Genomic DNA, 15,732 nt, shown 5'->3' with positions numbered 1-15,732 from the left:
GGAGGAAAACAGGTCCGCGACGTAGGAAGTGGTGAAGGAAGTAGTCTAGGCGAGTTGTCCGGAGTGTGGGAACTGTTTATGACGATTAGATTAAGGTATTTGCAATCCTAAAATGCTATGGGAAGGGAGAGAAACAGGTCCGCGACGTAGGAAGTGGTAAAGGAAGTAGTCAAGGCGAGTAGTCCAGAGTGTGGGAACTGTTTATGACGATTAGATTAAGGTATCTGCAATCTTTAAATGCAATGGGAATGGAGGGAAACAGGTCCATGACGTAGGAAATTATGACTGTTATTCGTTTTGAAATAACGCCTGTATCACTTTGCAATTACTCGAATTCGAGCAACAGGTGCACTAGTACGTGTATAATCAATGTTACTAACTTGTATCCTAGCCTCCAAGGTCTGAACTGGCCTTCACGATCATGCAATCTGACACCAATTGACTAAATTTTATGGGGATACATAAACAACCAGTCTATGCTGATAAACCCGCATATGCCCGAAATCATTTATGAACACTAAATGACATGAAAGTACCAATTAAATAAATTTATTATCATGGTAATTTGCATTTTATTTACATGATCTATACAGGGTGTCTTACCTAAAGTGAACCACTAGCTAAATTTCTTTTGGGGCACTCACCTTTTTAGTGAATTTCTCACATAGCTATTACCGTAGTACTCATGGCAAGACCTGGACTCAGGACCGATTTACTTTTTTGTTTTGAGGTCCCTAGATGCCAAAAACACAATCCGTTCAAATTCATATAATATATACGTATTTATATGTGTCTGTTAGCGCGATAACTCAAGCCAAAAATTATCTGATTTTGATGAAATTTGGTACAAACGTGTACCTACATTTATTGGAGTAAGTTAGCAAACCAGCATGATCGGACTATGGGAAAAGGAGTTTATGGGGGGTTTTATAGGGTAAAAATTGGTTTTTCCCATTTTTACCCGGAAACATAAAATTTAACAACTTCTTCCCCAACCATTTTATATAGCTTAAAAAAACAAATAATTAAGTATATTGAAGCATTATTATGCACCATATGAGAAATATATGCTTCAATATACTAAATTGTATTTTGTTTTTTTTTTTAACCCTACTAAATGGTTTTGAAATCAATTGTTAAATTTTATGTTTTTAGGGTCAAAAATGGGAAAATCTATTTCCGCCCAATAAAACCCCCCATAAACCCCCGTTCCCATGGTCCGATCATGCTGGTTTGCGAAACTCGTTCGAATAAATGTACCACGTTTGTACCAAATTTAATCGAAATCGCAAAATTTTTGCTCGAGTTATCGCGCTAACGGACACATACTGTATATATAAATATATGAATTTGAACGGATGGTATTTTTGGCCTCTAGGGACCTCAAAACTAAAAAGTAAATCGGTCCCGGGTCCAGGTCTTACCATGAGTACTACGGTAATAGCTTATTCCCTATATGGGAAATTTGCTAAAATGAAAAGTCAGATACTGCAACATAAAAGTATTCATATCTGAAGTAAAATTCAATGAGTACTCACTGAGCATTTGGGTGTTTTTCCATTAGAATGGTCTTGACAGAGTACATCAACATTGGGGTCATTTGCTGCTGGACTGTTAATGGGGTGTAAATCATTTCTTGTTTCTTGACCAAGGATATGAAATATATGAGATCAAGCTCTTTTTCAAAGAAGATCTGTATTTCCCACAGTTTGTCAACTGAAAAAATTGTTTAGGGTTGATTAATAAAAGTGTTTATATTTTATATAGATTTCTCTAAACTTATTAAACTTAAATGTTATCATATTTTTACTACCTTGAGGCACACATCCTGAAATTAAATTATCAACGATTCATTAAAATTTTGTCATTGGTTTTTTCAATTTTAAAAACAGGCTCCCCAAAATATTTCATATCCGATTTTAAATTTGTGTCTCAGGGTAGTTCATGAATGTCTCGTTATTCTTTGATCACATTGCGTATACCTCATCATGTGACCACAGCTTATGGCAGGGCTTTTGTTGTTACCGCTTGTCGTCTGTGGAATGGCCTACCCCTGCACATTAAGACACTTGAAAAAAGTTCCCAGTTTGTGGCGGCACTAAAAAACCTCTATTTTGAGAAGATGGTCTTGGCTGGCGTGTCCTAGGATTACTATTTCTTTGCTCGTTTGCTGATGCGTGTATGCGAGAGTGTGTAAATGTGTTTTTTTTATTTGTTAAATTTGTATGTTTATTCTTCTTTTTGTCTGAGAAATTTAGGTACATGAGTTGTTAAATATTTTTATGTTTAATTAGATTAAGTTATCCCAATGTAACATTATTTTTGTTATATTTTTGAATGTCAGGTTAAGTGTAAGAACTTTGCCTGAAAAAATAAACAATTATCATTTCATTTCATTCTTACTAGTTCTGATTTATTTGCTAGAATGTGAATGTCTTGTATTCTCACACACACCACTTTGTTTGAATCAGTTTAAAACCGGTTTTTCTAGCATTTTTTGGTCCATGGTTTGATCTTCCTGTCGACGGATCTAGGTGTAAAGATCCCACTGATTATGTTGTGCGTATTCATCAACATTTTGTCTTCCATCAGATCTGTCCCTACATCACGCCACATAACCCCAAAAACCTTTGTATTTCTGGACCTTAGAAAATGCAATAATAATGTGTTTCTAACAATGTTTTTTTCTGACTCTGATAGACGTGTTCTACAGCCTCCATATAATGGACCACATCCTAGTGAAGAAATTCCTTGCTAATGTTCCAGAATGGTAATAAAATGTAACTGAGCTTAGACAGAGCTCAGTGGTGATATATATGTTACCCGAATAATTGAGTCAATCTACAATCAAAGAAAATACCCCTGCCGCAGCAAACCTACAGACTAAGCGAATCTCCATCTGCCTTATTGGATTTACACTAAAATGCCTCCTAAAAATTATCACATTTTTTCCCTATTTAAATCTAATTAGTTTAACGAGTACTTAGGTTTGCTGCAACAGGGAGGGTAAAAAAGTGTTTTTTGTTATTATTAAAATTACTTTTCGGAATAGCTAAGGGGTTGAAACTTGGCACGATTTTAGGTGTTAGTCTCAATTTACCAGAACAATTGCCTAAAGTGACATTTTCAGATTTCAAACCTCCAAAAAATTCAAAATGGTAGATTTTAGAACATTATAAAAAAGGTGCTTTTTTTAACGCCCGTTGCGGCCAAACCAATGGTCTATAAGAAAAACCGAGAGCAGTTACTGCATTTAGATTTATAAATTCCTTTATATATTCCTCTAAACTTCACATTTTAAGATTTGTTCCTCATGTTTCTTTGTTTTAACATCTGTTACGGCTTGACCGTCCGGTCTGATGGAAAAACAGAGAGCACTTCCAGTCCAGGCACTACTTTCAACGATCTACAACTTGGTAATGTTTTCCATCTTCACTCCTTCACCCCCAAATTCAGCCTTGAACCTGAAGTTTTATCTTACTTTTCCTGCTTTGGGTGGTTTTGGCTGCCCCGTAGAAGGTTAAAAACGTTTTGGGCAAGTTTGACTTTTTATTTCTTTTAACATATGTTGAAGTTTATTCTCAGCCAATTTTAGGATTTTTACTCACCCAACAAAATCATCAAAGTTGGGGTTGATTTCTAGTTTAAATAAAAAATTCCGATTTTGAAGATTCCCTTCAATTTAAAAGTACGCAAACATAGGATTATACAAAATAAAATAAATGTTTCGTATACTATTTTGTGCACATTTTTTTTCCATTACGTCTTTCACCTATCTTCACTCTAACCCCTTCAAAAAACCCCATAATGATAGTTGTCTTTGGACTTTGGGGGACCCACTTACCCACTTATATTAGAGCTAGAATTTTGAAATTTTGTAGTTGTGGTGGTTTTCGGCCCAAAGCACGTAAAGGTTTTAAATCCCCATTTTCCCAACTAAATCCCTCTTCTTGGATTTAAAATATTACCCATGTTAATCTTATGGGGAATAAGCATGCGGAGAATAAAATATGCTGGTTCAAGCATATTAAAAACTAGGTAACCCCTCCAAAATTTATAATTACCGACCCATGTTATTTTTATGGGAAATAACATTGAAAGCTGCCGACTTGCTCATCTGAACCATTTAGAAACGTGCTAGAGACTAAATTCGGCAGCATTGTAGTACGTGATCATAAATTAACGTTAAATTTCCAAAAGTACCATTTTTATATTTTAACCCTCCCAAAAATCCAAATTGGCGGACATCTGAAAACAACAAAACACGTTTTTTTTTAACGGCTAAAGCTAAAAAACTATAAGAGCTAGCAAAGATTTGAAAGAACTTTCATGGACAGGAATTAAATTTTCTACAAAACATTTTGAGGCGTTTCCTGAAAATTGCACCGCTTCATCTCCAAAAAACGCCAAACTTTCAAAAATTGGTAACTTTCTTTAAAATATTTTACAACTTATTCCTCTTCAAGTATTTTCTTTTTCAAATATTATTAATGCTTTGTATTTTCCTTAGTTTACTTTTAATTTTAGTCATTACATGTTATTTCGTAACCCTACTCCTTGACCCTCGAAATTTAAGTTTAATGTAAAAATTTGAAATAATTTAAAACTTGTACCAGGATATAACAGTTTATTTACCCATTCTATGGGTGCAAGGGTATTGAAGCTATACACAGTTTACTGTATTAGATCTAACACCAAGGTATGAATATAAATAAAAAGGACCATATTAACATTCCTCCCCTCCAAAATCATTTTCCCCCTTATATCTATCCTATAGCCACGACAGGTCTATCCGTCTAAATCACGTTTACCCACTTCTAGATTTATTGGAGATCTGCAATTTGGCACCATTGTAGGTCTTGCACCCTTTTCAAAAAGTGACCTTTTACGATAATAAACCCCCCCTGAACTATGGAATTCCCCACCGTGTTACTCTTATTGGGAATAACCTTGAAAGTGGCCGACCTTGGTATGCAGATCTAAACCGTTTGGAATCATGCTATAGATTTAAAACTTTACAATAATGTACAACGTTACCAAAAAATGACCCTTACGCTTTTCAAAAGTCCCATTTTCTTAACCCACGGACCCCCAAAATCTGACATGGCGGATATCTGAAAACGTCATCGAGTATCATGTTTTTTTAAACTTCTATAACCCAAAGCCCCCTATTTATTATAAACCTCCTATCCCCTATTTAATAAACCCCCTATATTAAAGGAATTTAGAATTTTTGAATGTGTACCCTCCATAACAAATAATTAAAACCCCCCCAACAGTTTTTGAATCACTGTCTTTCATCGTGGTAAAGACTTGAAATTTTTGACAGTTACTAGTCTTCGTTTTAAAACCAAAGAATGATTTTAAAAAGTGTATACAATTTACACCTCCCCCCCCCACCAAATCAACCCCTCTAATATTTCTGTATCAAAAACACTTCAGTTGCATTAGAATACAGTGCTTAGTATTTTACAAACTTCTAATCATTGTATTATTTTGCTCAGTAACAGATTTTCTCTGAGGATTTTCCAACAATTCCCCAACCTGGCGAGCCAAAGGCGAGTCTCCATACCTATACGGTACCTTTACTCAGTACCTATATACAACGTGATTTAGTCTAAGAGTTACATTCAATCTTCCTAGACTTTCAAGCTTCTCCTAGGGGATGCTGTTGCATAACTAAGCCACAGCTGTATCTACTTCATTTTAATATTTAATGGCAACAGGAGTAAGAGGATGGTTAGTTCAGTTTTTGTTTGTTTCTGTTTTGTTATGCCTCAAGTTTAAAATTTTTTGTCAGCAAAAGCATTCTCCATTATATTTATTATTTATTTATTGGTGACTTTCCTTAATGTAGTTTCAGTATCAGCAGAACTACGTAGGCCCCTACCCTTCTAATAGGGTATGCGGAATTAATAAGCTTCGTTATTTTATTTAATGCAACTGGGTTTTAATAAAAAAATGCTGATTGAACATTTCTCTCAATTACATTTTAAAATAAGATTCCCTAGGTTGATTTCAACCACACAGCAAAATTTTACGAACTACTATAGGCCTACACTAGTAAATTAAAAACTGTTAGGGAAAATGTAGGGTATATTAATTGTTAGTAAATACCGGAATATTAGGATTACTAAAAGTGATTTTAAAATGAATGTTGGATGGAACTTAATCGTACGTAGTTTAATATCCTTAGTTAAGTGGTACTTTTCTAAATTAGTCATATTCTGTGACATGCCTAAAAACACTGGCAGACATTATAAAGTCAGAAAAAAGAACTAAAGAACGAATGGATTGTTGTACCTATAAAGCTAAACACAAACAATAAATGTATTGAAATAGGTACTTACTTTGATAAAGGTATTAGAAATAGAAAGGATCATTTTACAAAAACTAACCACTGCCAACATTATCACTGACATATTTTCAATTCGGTAGTATATCAAAGTTTTGTCATAAAATGTTGGCAACACTCTGTGCATTGGGCGTGGCTGGATTAAGGAATTCCTGAGTTAGCTAAATTCTGCTGCAGGACAAAATCAAGTTAGTGGGCTACGGGGTTAGGCAATTCTGCAGTGAAACTGTTAGCCGGTTTCGTATGTAACCAAATCTACCATCTTACACGGGTTAGCAAGATCCTGAGCTAGCCAATTCCATTGTCTGTCTCACTAATATAACTAACGTCCAAAGTGTTTTCATAAAAAAACAAAGATATTCAAAATATTGGTTTTCTTACCTTCACACAGTTTCATGTAAGTTTGAAAAGCTGTGGCCATTTTCATTCGATTAGAACATCCCATTTTGAGTATTTCCAGCATCTGCATAAAGAAAATCCATTATATAATCTAAAGAATAAGCAAATTAGTGCAAGACCAGGTACTATAGAAAGAGAAGGTAAGGACTAGATGAACCAGTTATTCTCTTGAGAATTAGTTGTAGAGTTCTATACATTCGCTCTATCTTTTTATTAGCACACTCAATAACAATTTTCTTTACAAACCCAATTTAATCTTACTCAAATAAAGTATTAGTTCTACAAATAATAATAATAATTGGCCAAAAATATATCTTATATAAACCTTTTATAGTGAGAAAACACATCATAGTCACAGCACAAGGATTTGGACCAAATTGTCCTTCTTAACTATTGTATAGATATTAAATGATAACTTGTTACTCAATCACAAACATCTAGTGTAAACGTGTGTTTACCCTCATCAACAACTATAATATAGCAACAGGGCCGGATTTCCCAATAGGCCTGGGCCTATGGGCGCGAGCTCCCAGAGGGCGCACAGCTGAGGAAAATATTTTTTTATTATCTCCAAATAAAAATGAATAGTCATAAAATAGCTCTTAACATATTTTGGAGTTGATAACAAAAACTCTGGCTAATAAAGCATTATGATTTTGAAGTTCATTAGAAGAAATAATTGTTAGAAAATTTAAACTATTTTTCAACATTATGCATCAATTTCGTTACGAAATTGGTAACAAACAATAGTTAAACTGGAGTAGGTTGTTGGGATATTGACGTATATGCGGTACGTACATTCGTATCACCGGCTTGGCGCTACTGATCAGTAGAGGCGCAAGCGAGCTAGACACTGATACAACCCTTACCTCACAAAACGAAAGTTATTAACTAATCTTATGATTAGTTTACAACAATCTGCAGGTTTCTAGTCTAGTTTACAACAATATAATATATAATACGTCGTGTTGAATATTAAAAAAATCATAAATTTATCTTAAAATTAACAAAAAAATATTAATCTCAGTTTGCAATAGGTTTTAGAAAAATTCAATACCATCCAAAGCAAAATGCTGTCATTTTCTCCTCAGACCTAAGGATCAGTATGGTTGGCCGGAATATTGCTCTGTTTTGCTTTGGAAATATAATCTAGATGCAGAACCACCATAGATTAAACATAACTCAAGTAGACTTCTTATCACATTGTTAATTCTCAATTTGTTCATGTCTAGTTCATGTTGGTGACACTAAACGTTAGTTTCCACATAATTTTGTTTCTATTATTTTAGGGTTAGTTGTAGTTCTATGATGTGTGTTTTAATTTCTTGTAATATAACCAGGATACGACCTATTGTTTATGATTAGATCGTTTTATTTTGGATAAACTAGGTTTAAATAACAATAATTGTTTTCAGCTAATAAATCAAGATGACATATCTACTAAACGAGTATGTTTAATCTATAGTATCACCATTGACTATATAACACTACTATATAGTCAATGGTGTCACATACTACATGGAGTTCATGGTTTTGGGGCAGAAATTGGAATCAATGGCCATGTTTTTTTTAGGAATGCTCTGTGGGTTGAGTTGTTTTGTTTCAGTCTCAGTCCCACAAACGTGAGCATTTACTGGGTGTACCCCCGCAGAGCCGTCCCTAGGGTTGGCGGTGCCCGGAGCAAACGTGGTTGTGGCGCCCTCTCCCCCCCAGTAATAGTCAGTCGCATTCGCTACTGACATTCAATACTACGTTAATACAAATAGCCGCTGCGAGGCACCCCCTCAGCCTAGGCGCCCGGGGCAGCTTGCCCCCCCTTCGGACGGCCCTGTACCCCCGCCGCAGCAAATCTGCCGACTAAGCGAATGTCCCTTTGCCTGAATTGATTTTCAATTAAATGTATTTATTTAAAATTAGGTTTTATGAGTAGGCCTACCAAGGCTTGCTGCTATAGGGAGGATAAAAAAGTGTGTTTTTTAGTAAAATATTAATAACTTAGTAGGTATAAAATAAATAAATTTACCAAGTTTGGTCAAAATATATCCATAAACAAGCAAACTACAACATTTTACAATATTCTCCATACAAATAACATGGGGATTTTAAAATAACAATTTTTTTAATTTTCTCCGTAACCAATAATTGTACAAAAACACTTTGATATACTAAATTATTTGTTTTTTTATATTAATATTAATATTTAATATTAGTATTAATTATATGTTTTTATGTATAAAAATTTGAACGAATGTTGTTTTTGGCCTCTGGGAACATCAAAATGACCGGGGCCTAGGTCTTACCATGCCACCTACGGTAATAGCTACTTCCCTATAGGTAAATTCACTAAAAGCATAAAATTGCTAAAAGTGTTTAAAATGACATTTTGTTGATGCTAAACAAGTAAATTCTTCAAAAATCTTGCAATAATAACATTCAATTGGAGTGATATTCAAGCAATTAGGCCCTACCATAGGCCTAAAGGCATTAGGCTATATAGTTTTTAATAAAGGTTTGAAGGAAAGTAACTGTGACAAGACAAGGGGGTGGAAAATTATTTGAGCCTAGGAGCGCCAAAATGCTGAATCCGGCCCTGTATAGCAAGTTACTGTATTGCGTTTCTTACCATTTGATTTCCTCACTTCCTCTAAAACATTTACAAGCCTCTCTTAAATGCACAACTTATGAAATCACCGTGAAATCTTGAAAATATCCCACAATCACGGTGACATGATTATCATCACCCACGATCACGGATAAATCTTCAACATCTCCCGCCATCAGGAAGACATTGTTATCGCCATTTATTGGTGTAGGGGTTGGCGATCCAATCGCCCAGTGGCTAGCCATTGCAATCAGCCTCCCTGACTCCCTACTCTTCAACTGAGCAGGGTCTGTCCTTTCACACCATGTTTTTCTTCTTCTTCCCAAGCATGGACTAACTGTCTTTATCTTTCTGTCTCTGCTCTGTTATTCTCCCTACTACTGCCCCCTCTTTTTCTTTCTTCTGTTTTAGGCCAACCCAAGGTGTTAGACGGACCATGCTGAGGGGTAGATGGCACCAGGCCTCTTTTGTATGGTATCTGAATGGTACATGCAGGATACCAGGCACCCTCCTGCAGTAAGCAACCTTGCCTGGGCATGCAGGGCTCTGTTCAGGTTGACTTCAGATCCCTACCTTCTCGCAGGAAGGCGGGCTAGTACCACAAGTCATGGAAGGGGAGGTTAAATGCCCCGACCTTTTAAGAATCACCCGAAACCAGGAGAACCTGGTGAAAAGGATGATCCTCATAGAATGTTGCTGATTGGGACAGGAACCCGCTGGTACCTACGCTTTTTAGAACAGGGCAGAACCTAATGAAGCCAGGAAGAAAGTGGATGAAAGGAAGGCATATACAGCGCAGAACAAACTGGCGCCTAGAAAGGGATAAAGGGCACCCAACCTTAAGTTCATTACTATTTTGTTGATGATACATGGAAATAATTTAAAATATAAGTACGCCCCTTCCTCAACAAATTTCTACATCCGTCTGTGCTAATGGTTGTTTAGGAACGTCGAGCATTTCAGATAACAATAAAATTAATTTTAAAAAACTATATGTAAAAAAATAGGTGTCAACAAGGAGCGGAGAGGGGATCAGGGGTAGTATAGGATGGCGCGGGTGGCGGTACTCAACTCTCTACAAATAACTTTGACCTTGAGCAGTCATGTCCGCCGCTCCCATCCTTAAACTTCACCTTCATATAAATATTTTCTTAGGAGCACTTTCCATTGTATTAGCTGGACCACTTTAATACGGTATGCAAAAGAAATTTTGTTGTACAGTAAGGTTAAAACAAATTACATAGCAGCCTAACCTCAAAATTGCCGCCCGGGGCAAACGACCTCCCCCCAAGCTGTGACCCTGGACCACTGTAACATGAAATACCCCGCCGCAGAAAACCTGCAGACTAAGCAAATTTCAACTTGTCTGATTACATTTTTACTCAAATATTTCCATAAATAAGACATAATTTATTCCCAATTTAAATAACACTAGGTGAATCCCGTCGAAATCGACGGTTACTCTTGAGTTTTTAGGTAAATTCAGCTAACTGCGATGGATAGAGTGAAGTTATTAAAATCTTAGTAAAATGAAGGGAGGATGAACATAATTATGAGTAAGAGGATTGTGTACTTTAAAAAACGTTGTTAATGAAATCGTTGGAATCAATATTTTCCGTCCTTTCATCGGTTTTAGGTTACCCAAAAGGCTTTTCAAGAGTCTTACAATTGTTTCTTGTTCATGACTTTTGTTCATGTTAAAACCTCTTTCACTATATGGGGAAAGGAGTTCATTTGGTCTGTCATCTGACGGAAAGAGTCAATATTACTAAAATAACTGGTTTCATCTGCTTTAGGAAAATCATTCAGATTGTATTTGGATTGTATAAGTGAATCACACTCTTTGGTCATAAAAATACAGAATTTTATCGGCGGGAGGCATATTAAATCTTTTTTTTTATTTGATAAAAATATCTGATTCTCCAAAAAACAGTAACATTCTTACTTCGATGGGGGGTCCAAACAAATTTGATTCCTTATCTCTTACCACATCGACTAATGTATTTAATCTAAATGTACTTATTCGCTAAATTGATTAACTTCTGGCGTAGTTTTGTGAAATCGTGCCATGAGGTTGCTGTCAAACTTGAACTTTATTGATATGCGAGGGTAAATTTCCTTGGCCATATGGATCACATAAAGTTGTGCACGTATTTTGTGGATGGAATGGGCCATAATTGTAGTGAATTTGGACACAAATCTTGAACATTTGCGGAACCACATCCATAACCTAGTCCGGCTTTGTTGGCAACAAATTATGCAAAAGAGATGAGATGTTATGGCACTGTTTTGTTTAATTAATACCTGAATTGCCTTCAATTTACCTACTTCACCAAAACCATAGATTAAACATACTCCGTGGTAAAAACTTGAACACAGCTCACATCCTCAACGTACTCATCTACACTTATAGGCTTTTATTCTTTGACACAGTTTTCTACCTGATTATCGAAAACTTTTATGCTAATTGTCTCACAAACCTCTGATGTTCTTTCTTGAATGTAATGATAAATGGTTATTGAAAGTAGACCAAAAAAGGCAAGCACCAACCCCTACAATAAATATAAGCTAACCCGATAAGGAATAATTATCTGTTCCTTTGAAATTGATATGTCCCAGTTATTTCATAATACAACATTTTATAAGTGCATTAAAACATATATTTTTGAAAAAAAATTGAAACCTACCTATAATAAATTCACCATTTTATTAAAACTATAAAAAACTTGCCATGCAGGGGAAAATATATTTTAAAAACATAAATAATAATGTAAAAATTTCATTTTGACAGATTCAGTAAATGCTCATAATAGCTGGTTCATTAAAAGTAGTGTAAAATTAACCATATGGCCGTAATGTAAACAAATCTGCTGAGGGAACTTAAAAAGCCTCTGATGCGGAGCCCCAAGGGAATTTACCTAGTTTCTCTTTTGGTGGCTCATCTACGGACCAAGACCATTCTTAGGACACCCCTACCAAGTTTCTACGCCCAGCCGTTCTCTCAAATTAGCTGTGACAAAAACCCCGTTTTGTTCCTCCATAAGAATAACATGGGAAAAGAATTTTAAAGGCCACTGGGGCAGAGCCCGAAGGGAATTTACCACGTTTCTCTTTTGATGGCTCATCTACAGACTAAGACCTTCCTTTAGACACCTCTACCGAGTTTCTACGCCCAGCCGTTCTCTCAAATTAGCTGTCACAAAGAAAAACAGTTTCAAATTAATATATAGACTAGTGTACCTGTTGCTCGAATTCGAGCCATTGCGAAGCATTACAGGCGACTCAAATATTATGGAAATACTCACAATCAACACAACAGTTAGATATAATCAAAATCTTTTATAAATATCTCATCTTTTTTCAAAAAGCTAATCTTGTTTTTTAGTGTTTTCTACAAATGTTTCCCTCTTATAGCCGCATTAGGTTGTCTATGATAACGATTATAAATGAAAAAAAAAAACATTATTTCTATTTCTTCTACTTGGTTGTGTTCTATGACTTTTTCTATGTTTCCATTGTTTGCAAATCGGTTATTTCAATGATTACTCAAGAAATGTAAAACTGTTAATTCAGTTTTATTTCTAGCCTATATCAAATTGTCCAGGATTTCTCGCTCTTTTCCACAACCCAAGTTTCGTCTATAGATGCAATATGCCAACAAATATCACCTACGTACAATCTCCAAGAAGTGGTAAAAAAAGCAGAAACCAATATATACAGTAGATATAAGTTAACTCCAAAAGAAATAATTTTAAGAGTTATCGTGATATTAGGATTTTCCACTGTTTAGTAGAACATTATATTTCAAAACATGACACGATGCAGAAGAAAATCCATTTTTAAATCAGAAACACCCATTGCAAATACTGTACTTCATTTTGACAAATTCAATAAATCACAATTTAAATATTAACAGCTGTTTCATTAAAAAGTAGTGTAGAATTATGCATATGGTAAACAAATTTGAAGAGTCAACTTTAAAGGCTTCTGGGGCAGAGCCCCAAGGGAATTTACCTCGTTCCTCTTTTGATGGCTCATCTATAGACCAAGACCTTTATTTAGAGACCCCTACCAAGTTTCTACGCCCAGCCGTTCTCTCAAATTAGCTGGGACAAAAACCCAGTTTTTCCTCCATTAGAATAACATGGGATGGGAATTCAAAGGCCACTGGGGCAGAGCCCCAAGGAAATTTACCACGTTTCTCTTTTGATGGCTCATCTACAGACCAAGACCTTTCTTTAGACACCTCTACCGAGTTTCTACACCCAGCCGTTCTCTCAAATTAGCTGTCACAAAGAAAAACAGTTTCAAATTAATATATAGATTAGATTTAACGAGTGCTTAGGTTTGCTGCTACGGGGAAGGTAAAAAGTGTTTTTTGATTAAACGTCAATAGTATGATGAAATAAATAAATTTGCAAGATTTTATCAACAAGATTTTATCCATAAGTAAATTACAACAGTTTTCATTTATTCCATAAGAATAACATGGGAATTTTAAATTTACACTTTTTTGAATTTTCTCCGTAACCATTAGGCATACAACAATGCTTCAATATACTAAATTATTTCTTTTCTTAAGCTCTACAAAATGGTTGGGAAAGAAATTCTAAAATTTTATGTTTTTAGGGTCAAAAATGGGAAAACCCCATTTTTATCCCATAAAACCGCCCATAACCCCCGTTCCCATGGTCTGATCATGCTGGTTCGCAAACTCGTTAGAATAAAGGTAGTTTTACACGTTTATACCAAATTTCATCAAAATCAAATAATTTTTGTTTGAGTTATTGTGCTAACGGACACATATATAAATATATATGAATATGAACGGATGGTGTTTTTGGTCTCTGGGGACCTCAAAACAAAAAAGTAAATCGGTCCTAGGTCCAGGTCTTACCATAAGCCCTACGGTAATAGCTTATTCCCTATATGGGAAATTCGCTAAAAGCCACAGTCCAAGTTAGCATATATATACCTAAAATTGTACAAATATCGTTAATAGAATAAAAATTAAAATGTGACATACCACTGGATGCTGAAGTTCCATTCTTCCTATTTTGTTATCCTAGAAAAACCAAGTTTATGAAAACACTTTGACACTCTAAAAATAGGCCTACCTCTAAAAATAACTCTAAAAATCCAATGAAGGTTTAATAAAAAAAAAGTTCTGTTTATAAAATAAAACTATAAATGCCCCAAATTCAATTTTATAATTTTTATTATGAAATTAAACTGTCATAACCTAACCAAACCAACCAAACGTGCTGATAATGAAAAAATCCAAGACAAAAAAAATAGTGCCACCGGTGCGATTCGAACCCGGCTCCTTCAGTTTATCAGCCTGGCACTCTATCCAACTATACCACCGAGGTCGATGGCATCAAAATCAAAATTTCCTTTATTTCGTATTAAATAGACAATTTTTACAAAATATAATGTATACAATAAAAATAAGTTCTATGATGTATAGCTAAAAAAAACAAAATTAATCCCACATCGGATGACCCGTGTGTGGGAGTGAGTCGTATTATGTTTATTTATTTATTTATTTATAAACGGTTGCACCATTTTTACAAGAAAAATACAATTGTCTTACAGAAAGAAGAAGCAGAGGAAACACATAAAAAAAAAACAGGCCAGTACAAAAGTAGTGAAAAAAACTGGAAAACAAGACTTTAATAACAAGACATAAAAGATAAATAACAACTATAAATAACAAACTTTAACTATAAATAACAGACTATGAATAACAAACTATAAGTAACAACTATAAATAACAAACTATAAGTAACAACTATAAATAACAAACTATAAGTAACAACTATAAATAACAAACTATCTGAACAAGTTGACAAAACAAGAGATTCGAAAAACAAAACCAGTATAGGAACAATAATGATAGCAATCCAGTAAGCCGAGTGAACTTTAGTAAAAGAGGCAGAACAATCTTGATGAAAAACAGATAAAACTTGCAGAAAAATAACAAAACTAGGTGCACGCTCATTCTTCCCATGTGTGGACGAAACGAAGGTAGCCTAGTTAATAAGGCTGAGCTGGTTAGTAAGGCGACCAGACTCCACCGTAGTACTCTAGGTTGGCGCACAAACGACTACACTGGATCGAGCAGGCATGCATGCTCAATGCTCAAACAGTGTCTTGCAGAGCAGGAGATCATTTCGCATGCCTGAGGCCTTTGTGCAGATGTGGTGAATGTGTATGGTCATAACTCAAATGAAAAGTCAACAAAACACCATGGCCTCTGTTGGTTAGACGTCCAGAACAGGCTGCTATATAGGAAATATTCAGTATCCAGAGAATTTTGTTTTATGCTAAAATGTATCAACTTATTTTTGGTGGGATTGACATCATATTATCT

General features: G+C 35.1%; 1 protein-coding gene across 6 annotated transcripts in view; it reads right to left on the bottom strand.

Annotated features, from left to right (window-relative positions):
* Positions 1-15,732, bottom strand: part of LOC128983712 (uncharacterized) — a 42,681-nt gene that overhangs the window by 1,805 nt on the left and 25,144 nt on the right. For 3 of the 6 annotated variants that reach the window (XM_054403115.1, XM_054403116.1, XM_054403117.1), the window contains exons 2-4: positions 14,383-14,421; positions 6,737-6,818; positions 1,539-1,716 (exon numbers count right to left, since the gene is read on the bottom strand). In XM_054403115.1, coding sequence (XP_054259090.1) covers positions 1,539-1,716; positions 6,737-6,818; positions 14,383-14,403 — 281 coding nt within the window. In that variant the 5' untranslated portion in view covers positions 14,404-14,421. The remainder of the gene's footprint in view (positions 1-1,538; positions 1,717-6,736; positions 6,819-14,382; positions 14,422-15,732) is intronic. The other 3 variants (XM_054403118.1, XM_054403120.1, XM_054403119.1) reach the window with 1 other exon arrangement.

Source organism: Macrosteles quadrilineatus, unplaced genomic scaffold, assembly GCF_028750875.1.
Source record: "Macrosteles quadrilineatus isolate MER2022 unplaced genomic scaffold, UCM_ALF_1.0 Scaffold_1__1_contigs__length_201487025, whole genome shotgun sequence".
In the NCBI taxonomy this organism is placed as follows: Eukaryota; Metazoa; Arthropoda; class Insecta; order Hemiptera; family Cicadellidae; genus Macrosteles; species Macrosteles quadrilineatus.
The sequence above is the reverse complement of the archived record's forward strand: the minus strand, read 5'-3'. Positions and strand labels throughout refer to the sequence as shown.